Source organism: Pygocentrus nattereri, chromosome 5 (assembly GCF_015220715.1).
Source record: "Pygocentrus nattereri isolate fPygNat1 chromosome 5, fPygNat1.pri, whole genome shotgun sequence".
Lineage (NCBI taxonomy): Eukaryota > Metazoa > Chordata > Actinopteri > Characiformes > Serrasalmidae > Pygocentrus > Pygocentrus nattereri.
This window is the reverse complement of record NC_051215.1, coordinates 18,392,361-18,402,360: the sequence shown is the minus strand read 5'-3', so window position 1 is coordinate 18,402,360 and position 10,000 is coordinate 18,392,361. Positions and strand designations below refer to the sequence as shown.

Genomic DNA, 10,000 nt, shown 5'->3' with positions numbered 1-10,000 from the left:
TATTATATACAACGCTCTGCACTTGAGAAAATTATATTTAAAATGATATTTATCTGGGAAGTAAATGTTTATTTGCTCAGAATAACAATACAATTATAATAAGAAGTACAAATTACATTGACAATGGTGGTGATTTGTATAATGTACATTCATGTGTTTTTGTTTAACCATTTCCAGACATTTAAATATGGATGTACTTATATGTAATAACGTCCTTTATATTTCATATACCTGTAAATACCTCCAAATACATATACGCATTAAAAGTAATAAGTCACGAGAGGCCACGGTTACTGCGATTTTATCACAGGGGAATTTTAGGACACCCTTACTTCCCAATGCTAAAATCGCCTTAACGCACCGCCTCGAGTGACTTAATGTTTTTATAAAACAGCGGACAACATAAAATAAATTAAAATACATAATGTTTTCCATCCATCCATCCATCCTCAACTGCTTATCTGGGTCTGGGTAGTGGGGGCAGCAGCCTAAGCAAAGAGGCCCAGGCCTCCCTCTCCCCTGCCACCTCCTCCAGCTCTTCTGGAGGGATACCGAGGCGTTCCCAAGACAGTCGAGAGATATAATCCCTCCAACGTGTCCTGGGTCTTCCCTGGGTTCTCCTCCCCGGCGGACATGTCTGGAACACCTCCCTAGGGAGGTGTCCAGAGGCCATCCTTACCAGATGCCCAAACCACCTCAACTGGCTTCTCTCAGCGTGGAGGAGCAGTGGCTCTACTCCGAGCCTCTCCCGAATCGCTGATCTTCTCACCCTATCTCTAAAGGAGAGCCTGGCGACCCTGTGGAGAAAGCTCATTTTGGTCGCTTGTATCTGTGATCTCGTTCTTTCGGTCACTACCCAAAGCTCATGACCAACACACCAGGGAGAGTCGGGACGTAGACTGACCTGTAAATTGACAGCTTCGCCTTCTGGCTCAGCTCTCTCTTCACCATGATGGGCCGGTATAGGGTACTGCAGACGCCACACCAATCCGTCTGTAATCCTCTCGCTGCATCCTTCCTTCACTCGTGAACAAAATCCCAAGATATTTAAACTCTTCCACTTGGGGCAAGAATTCACTCCCGACCTGGACAGAGCATTCCACCCTTTTCCGACTGAGGACCATGGTCTCAGATTTAGAGATGCTGATTTTCATCCCAGCCACTTCACACTCAGCTGCAAACTGGTCCAGAGAGAGCTGGAGGTCCTGGCCTGATGACGCCAACAGGACCACATCATCCACAAAAAGCAGATGTGGATCAGGTGGCGGCTGAAGGCGGGGGCCTTGGCGTTCCAATCCTCGGCTATTGAAACTGGCTCTCGGAACACGGAACGTGACCTCTCTGGCAGGGAAAGAGCCTGAGCTAGTGTATGAGGCTGAGAGATACCAACTAGATATAGTTGGGCTCACCTCAACACATAGCAGGGGCTCTGGAACAGTCTGGAACAGGGTTGGACTTTATTCCATTCTGGAGTTATCCAGGGCATCGGGCAGGAGTGGGTTTACTCATAGCTCCCTGGCTCAGCGCCTGTTTCCCTGTGCCTTCGGGTCGGGGAACGGGCTCTGACTGTTGTATGTGCTTATGCACCAGACAGCAGTTTGGAGTACCCGGCCTTCTTGGACACCCTGGAGGGGGTACTGGAAAGTGCCCCCTGTGGGGACTCCATTGTCTTGCTGAGTGACTTCAACACTCACGTGGGCAATGACAGTGAGACCTGGAAGGGTGTGACTGGGAGGAACGGCCTCCCCGATCTGAACCCGAGTGGTGTTTTGTTATTAGAGTTCTGTGCTCGCCACAGTCTGTCCATAACAAACACCATATTCGACACAAAGGTGTGCATAAGTGCACATAGCATCAGCACACCTTAGGCCGCAGTTCGTTTATTGACTTCGTAGTTGTGTCATCGGATTTGCGACCACATGTTTTGCACACCCGAGTGAAGAGAGGAGCGGAGCCGCCAACCGATCACCACCTAGTGGTGAGTTGGATCAGATGGCGGGTGAAAATACCAGACAGACCTGGCAGACCCAAACGAGTTGGGAGGGTTTGTTGGGAACGTCTGGCAGAGGAACCTACCAGAAAGATTTTCAACTCCCACATCTGACAAAGCTTCGACCGCATACTGAGGGAGGCCGGTGACATTGAGTCGGAGTGGGCCCTGTTCTGTGCCTCCATTGTCAATGGAGCTCTGGACGCAAGGTCGCAGGTGCCTGTCATGGCGGCAATCCCCGAACTTGTTGGTGGATACCTTGGGTAAAGGAAGCTGTCAAGCTGAAGAAAGAGTGCTATCGGGCCTGGTTGGTTTGTGGGACTCTGGAGGCAAAAGATGGTTACCGAAGGGCAAGCGGGTTGTTGCTTTGGCGGTTGCTGAGGCAAAAACTCGGGTGTGGGAGGAGTTTGGTGAGGCCATGGAGAAAGACTATAGACAGGTGCTGAGAAGGTTCTGGCAAACCGTCAAGCGCCTCAGGAGAGGAAAGCGGTTCCCAACCAACACTGTACACAGTGGGGCTGGGGGGTTGCTGACTTCGACTGGGGACATCATTGAACAGTGGAAGGAATACTTCAAGGATCTTCTCAATCCCACCAACGATCCTTCTCCAGAGGAGGCAGAGCTTGGAGATCCGGGCGAGATGGATGTTGTAAGGCTGTCTTGGCTGACATGCCTGTGCAAAATCGCGTGGACAGCTGGGGCGGTCCCCCTGGAATGGCAGACTGGGGTGGTGGTCCTGCTTTTTAAGAAAGGGGACCGGAGGGTGTGTTCCAACTATCGGGGATCACACTTCTCAGCCAACCCGGTAAGGTCTATGCAGGTGTACTGGAGAAGAGAGTCCGACTGATAGTTGAATCTCAGCTACAAGAGGAACAATGTGGGTTTCATTATTAATTATTTAAGTTATTATTAATAATAATTGACATGAACAAGCATTCCACCAGGAAATGTAGTTCCTTTAGAGTATGGCATTGTCACTAAGCAACCATTGACCGCTGAATGAGGAGAAGACCGTTTGGTCGCCCATCACTGTATACTGCAGACATTTCATGATTTTTTTAAAGCTTTGTTTTATATAACAGTGCACATATGTAACATAGCACCGTTTAATACAAATACTTTTTGGTCACCAAATTACCACAAATTTATGCAAATCTCTCACACTGGGGCTGAATCTCATACAGCTCCCTGCTCCCTACATAGTGCATTAAATAGGAATTTAAATACTGACTCCTTCACCTAATTAATGCAAAATATCACAAAAACGGTCATTTGGGTTTCATCCACGTTCATACTTCACAAGCAGTGCACTATTTGACAGCAGAAGCTAGAATTTTTAAACTTAATGTTACACAACACACTGTTTAGCTAGGAAGCATGTAAGCCATTTAGGTGACATTCTTTAGACTTTTATGTTGTCATTTTTTTTAGTGAATCATGTTGTGAGTAATTCAAGCCTGTGATATTAATTTTGGCGTTGTTTAGCATGTTTGCTATCTTTCAGCCTGTTTGCTAGCTGACCAGCCTTATTTTCTAGTTTTCAGCCCTTCAGTTTAAACAAAAATGTGTTCTTACTTCATCTGTACACAGTGTGATCAGCATTAAAGTCACAGATTAATTCTTTAACAGCAGAAGGGTTTTATGTACCATGGCGCAGTAACACAAAGGTCAGTTGTTTTGAGGCGGTCATAGCTATGGTATATTGTGGGTTTCACAACGGCTTTGAACGTGGCTCAGCCAATCAGATTGTAGGAACTATCCGTTTCATAATGTGTGTTATTAGTGACAGCATATCAGCATCAATGGGTATTAGTTTTGAGTCTAGTCCAACAAAATTCTATCTTAGACTGACCTGAACTGACCCATGATTACCATGTGCCAAATAAAACTTGACACATTAACATGCAGTGACAATAACAGCCATCCTTAGATAACAGATAAATAAGACGTACAACCCCATTTCCAAAAAAGTTGGGGCGCTGTGTAAAATGTAAATGTGGAATGTAAATGTAATGTTATTATGTAACACAGATTATGAAGAGCAAATGTTCTTTGCTATTTTACATTGAGAAACGTTATTCTTCAATTGTTGCACTACTTGTCCGAGCAGTTTTTCAGAGTGGTAAACCCCTCCCCATCTTTACTTATGAAAGACTCAGCCTCTCTGGGATGCTTTTTTGTACCCAATCATGTTAGTGACCTGTTGTCAATCAACCACCGGATGTTTTTTAGCATTACACAACTTTACCAGTCTTTTGTTGACCCCGTCCCAACTTTTTTGGAATGTGTCTTTTTTGGAATATGTCTCAAAATGGGAATATATTTTAAAAAACATAGACATTTCTTAGTTTCAATTTTTGACATGATGTCTTTGTTGTTTTTTATTAAATATGGGGTTTAAATGATTTGCACATGACTGCTTTTTGTTTTTATTTACATTTCGCACAGCATCCCAACTTGGAAATGGAGTTGTAAAAACATAAAATGGTACGCTATAAAAGAAAAAGAAAAAAGTTAATTAACGAATTTTAAGTTGGCTTGACTAACCCAGCTAATTACGTTAAAATGGTGGAGGACTGTTGTTGGTTGCTAAAATGTTGCTGAGATGTTACTAGGCGGTTGCTATGGTATCCAAGGTGGTTGGTAAGGTATTGCTAGGCGATTGCTTTGGCGTCCCATGTTGTTGCTAACGTGTTGCTAGGTGGTTGCTATGCTATTAAATACACTGATATCTATCTATTGCCACCTTAAATCCACTGCAACCTTAAATCCACTGCCATCTTAAATTTACTGATACCTGAAGTACTCTGCCACCTACTAACACCTTAAATGTACTGATTCCTTGAATCCATTGTCACCTTAAATCCATTGTTTTTTCTGTTATTGCTGTGCATTACGCTGTAAGCATGTAGATCTGTGTGTGCTGTGTTTGAATGTCTGTGTGATAGATGTGCATTGTGACATCACTAGTGGCAGATAGATTTGAATGTCCTGACCATTCCGCCAGTCTTTTCCTATGGGAAACAATATCTTCTTTGAAAGATCATTTTACTCACATCACTTTTGCAAGCCAACTTAATAAAAATCATAAGCTATCCAAAATTAAATTTAAATCCTGCTTTAACCAATTTAATCATCAACCAGTGCTTTCAAACAACTTCCCAAGGTTTTTTTTATTCTGGATAAACTTTTCAAAACATGCTGTTCTCACACTGCGTGGTGCTAATATAACAATATGTCATCCTTCACTTGGTTAATTCTAAAACTATTTTTTACATTTAACTATCTACACATATTAAACAACTTGAAAAACTTTGACCAAACAAATTAGCTTGTTATCACTCATGTGTACTTTCCTGAATCGATTCACTGTTTATTTCCTGCGTTTTTTTTTTTTAATGAAAGTAGGCCTCAACAACACAAGTAGGCCTCAACAACATGACTGCAACATGCCGGACTAAAGGTAAGGGATGTAAGGAATAAAACAAAAGCAGACAGAAATGCAGAGTAAAATCGGCTAGAAGTGGGAGGTAGGCTGTTGGAACTCACTGTAAAATGTTAATACTGACCCCAGCCCAACATATATTTGTAAAAACGTTTCCCCCCGTGCAAACCAGATGTCAGCAGTTCAGACACTGTAGTAGAGTGTTTGAGTAACCTTGAGTAATCTTTAGATGCTGCTCTTACATAAAGTGTTTCAATTAAAAGCTTGGTAGTTTCTAAAGAGAAAACTGAAAGTGAAAGTAATGGCCAATCAATGTTTTAATGCTGGTTGTGCCATCTCTGTGCACTATATACAGTACTGTGCAAAAGTCAGGGACTACCCATTTGTTTATTCAGTTTCCAGTTAGTTTCCAGGAAAAAAAGCAGGAAACATACACACTTAAAAAGATGGTTCTTCAATGGTTCTTTAGTAAAGGAAATGGTTTTATACAGAATGAACACTAAAATAACCTTTTTTTCCCTGATTTCAGACAGAATGTACTGTAGAAGGTTCTATGTAGCATGAAAAAGAGTTCTTGTATTATTATAAGCTTGACATTGTAACAATACAAGAACGCTTTTTGGTGCTATATTCCTTTTCAAGAAAGGCTTCTATGTATCTATATAGAATCTTATACAACACTTTCTCCATTAACCCTTTCATGATGCAAAGAACCCTTTGCAAAGGGTTCTTTGAGTGTTCATGGTTCTTTAAACAACACTTGGAAAAGCATCATTTTTTGTGTGTAAATTACACAAATACCTCCAACATTAAGTACAATGTCGAATCCATCAGTACATACTTTGTCTATATTTTTGTGCACCTTACTGACACTTTACCTTTTTCATCCTTCCAATCTTAAAACCAAGAAGTTGTCCTCCCCACAAAAGTTTCCCCAACATGTCACAGACATAATGTCATATGAGGAAAGTCAAAGGAAAATAAGTTAAAAGTTTCCAAAAAATTATTAAAATATGGAGAAAATAGATCTGCTGACAACTATGCAAGACCTGATAGATCACTAAAACTGTGCTTAAAGCTTTATTTTTTAGAGATAATCAAGCTCCACTTTTGCTTCAGATCTGAAAACATCCATAGATGTTTTGTCCATCCTTCCAAAGTGTGAAGATAACTTAACGCTATAAACCTGAAAGGATGTGGAGCTGTCAACAAACCTTTACTGAGGAAAGGAAATAGACAGAAAAGAAGAAAATGTTCATCATAACACTGAGAAGAAAGGTTTTGTGGACCAGCTAACACTGAACTTTGGAGATGTGGAAAAATATCCTTGTAGACTTAGCTGAAAAACTGAAAGCAAATCTCCCTAAAAGAATGGAAGCTGTATATATGTTGCAATTACACACACACGCGCGCGCGCGCACACACACACACACACACACACACATATATATACACACACACATATAAACTGTATATATAGTTGTCAAAAGCATTCGCCCATCTGCCTTCACATGCATATGAACTTCAGTAACATCCCATTTTTAATCCATAGAGTTTAATAAGATAATGGCCCACCCTTTGCAGCTATAACAGCTTCAACTCTTCTGGGAAGGTTAAGGGGTGTGTTTATGGGAATTTTTGACAATTCTTCCAGAAACGCATTTGTGAGGTCAGACACTGATGTTGGACGAGAAGGCCTGGCTCACAGTCTCCGCTCTAATTCATCCCAAATGTGTTCTATCAGTTGAGGTCAGGACTCTGTGCAGGCCAGTCAAGTTCTTCCATGCAAAAACTTGCTGATCCATGTATTTATGGACCTTGCTTTGTGCACTGGTGCGCAATCATGTTGGAACAGGAAGGGACCATCCCTAAACTGTTCCCACGAAGTTGGGAGCAAGAAATTGTCCAAAATCTCTTGGTCTGCTGAAGCATTAGGAGTTCCTTTCACTGTAACTAAGGGGCCTAACCCAACTGAAAAACAAGCCCACACCATAATCCCCCCTCCACCAAACTTTACACTTGGCACAGTACAGTCAGACAAGTACTGTTCTGACAACCGCCAAACCCAGACTCGTCCATCGGATTGCCAAATGGAGAAGCTTGATTTGTCACTCCATTTACGCTTTACACCACTGCATTCAACGCTTTGCACTGCGTTTGGTGATGTAAGGCTTGGATGCAACTGTTCGGCCATGGAAACCCATTCCATGAAGCTCTCTATGCACTGTTCTTTAGTTAATCTGAAGGCCACATGAAGTTTGGAGGTCTGTAGCGATTGACTCTGCAGAAAGTTGGCGACCTCTACACACTATGGGCCTCAGCTTCTGCTGACCCCGCTCTTTCATTTTACGTGGCCTACCCTGAGTTGCTGTCGTTTCCAATCGCTTCCACTTTGTTATAATACCACTGACAGTTGACTTTGGAATATTTAGTACTGAGGAAATGTCACGACTGGACTTGTTGCACAGGTGGCATCCTATAATGGCACCACACTGGAGTTCACTGAGCTCCTCAGAGTGGCCCATTCTTTCACAAATGTTTGTAAAAGCAGTCTGTATGCCTAGGTGCTTGGTCTTATACACCTGTGGTCATGGAAGTGATTGGACACCTGAATTCAATGCTTTGTGACTGAATATTTTTGGCTATATATATATATATATATATATATATATATATATATATATATATATATATATATACACACACACAAACCCTAACCCTGTAAGAAGTATTTTAAGAAGTTAGGACCATATTTACTATTTACCCCAATATATGAGAACACAAGCAGAGTCTATTAATCAGACACACACACACACACTACCTGTTCATCCAGCTTTCTCTTAGCCACACATAAACAAATACACACCCACCCTAACATTCAGTCCTCCCCCATGCATTATACTTAGCCTACACATTATACTCTTCTGGTTGCGTATAAATACACAAACATACTCACACCCCATGCACACACTCCTGTTCCAGCACCCCCCCCCCTCCCCACATATAAACAAGCACTCAGTGACACACACATACAAACCCCTCCCCCTTCTCTCTCCCTCTAAAATACACTTTCCCTCTATCTCTCTCTAGCACATACACACACACAGACACACAAATCAGTATCCTTCATGCTATCGTATTTAATAGCATTTAATTTAATGTTCAGAAACACACCCTCACTCACCTTTCATACTTTTAATAGACACACATTAGCGTGCACATACACTTTCATTCTCATTAAAATACACACACATGGGGCATGCTCACATGGGGTTTAACACACACATACACACGCACACACACACACTGTTACTCTCTCACTCATACATACACACATACAACCCCTCCTCTCTTTTAAACGTGCTCACACAACCCTCCCCTCTCTCTCACTCTCTCTCTCTCTCTCTCACAAACACACACACGCACACACACACACTAAAATGTTCCCTCCTATCCACTCTCACACACATCACCTCCTCCCAGCCTCTCTCACACACATCTTTCCTTTCTGTCTTTTTCTCTCACACACATACTCTCACTACCACACACTGTCTCTCCACACAGTACACACTCCCCTCCTTCTTTCTCTCTCTCACACACACACACACTGTCTTTGTCACGCATACACTCTCCCCGCCCTCCCTCCCTTCTGCACGCCACTAACACACACACACACACACACACACACACAAGCGCACACGCACGCATACACACACACACAAACGCACATAGAGTACTTGTTTCTCTTACAGTCAGTCTCTCTCTGTCTTTTATACACACAGATGCTATTATCATAATTTGACTGTCTTATATAATTTAATAGTTTGACAATGTTTATCATAAACTACTGTTTGCCTCTTAAAGTAAACTGACATTTAGTTAAAGAGATAGAAAGCCCGCATGTTTGACCGTCAGTCTCTCTCTCTCTCTCTCTCTCACACACACACACATACACACGTACTTGATTTTTTTTTATTTAAAAGCTAAACTAAATGATAAACTAAATAACTCATTGCCAGCACAACACGCTTGTCAAATACAGTAACGAGTTCCTCAAACACCGCGATGGTGGTGACGAACAAGTAATTAGTAATAAAAACAAAAATGATAACGGTGACATGAATAATAATAAATGCAGAATAACATTAAAACTACAAAACCTTTCATTTTTCCTCACAGAATTTAAAAAAGTCGATTGCTACAAACGTTAGTGTATATATAAGCTAGTAGCTAACTGTTCGCACGCGCTGTAAAGTTTGAATCGCAGCTGAAGCTTGGTGAGCAAAGCTAATTGAGTTAGCTAGGGTTAGTTAACATTTAGCTGGTTAAGTTTTGCTGACTAGTGTTTTTCGCTATAGTTGGTTCTCTCACCCTCGTGGCGGCGGCGGTTTGCCGCCCTTTCCGTCGCTGTCCAGCGTCGGAGGCTCTCGGCAGTCGAACAGCGTGCGAACGATCTCCGTCATTTATTTTTATTTTCTGTCCAGCTATTCAGCCCCGCGCTGCGCTCGCTTCACGATTCCACTCCGCTTCGCCTCAGTATAAGCGCAGGTTATTTCCGCCACTAC

General features: G+C 42.2%; 1 protein-coding gene across 2 annotated transcripts in view; it reads right to left on the bottom strand.

The window, feature by feature from the left end:
* si:dkey-117m1.4 (serine/arginine repetitive matrix protein 1) overlaps positions 1–10,000 on the bottom strand; it is a 29,056-nt gene that overhangs the window by 18,973 nt on the left and 83 nt on the right. Inside the window, exon 1 of one of the 2 annotated variants that reach the window (XM_017709039.2) lies at positions 9,807–10,000. This exon is cut by the window's right edge and continues 83 nt beyond it. In XM_017709039.2, the coding sequence (XP_017564528.1) occupies positions 9,807–9,898 (92 nt within the window). In that variant the 5' untranslated portion in view covers positions 9,899–10,000. Of the gene's footprint in view, positions 1–904; positions 1,093–9,806 lie in introns of those variants that run through there. The other variant, XM_017709040.2, reaches the window with a different exon arrangement.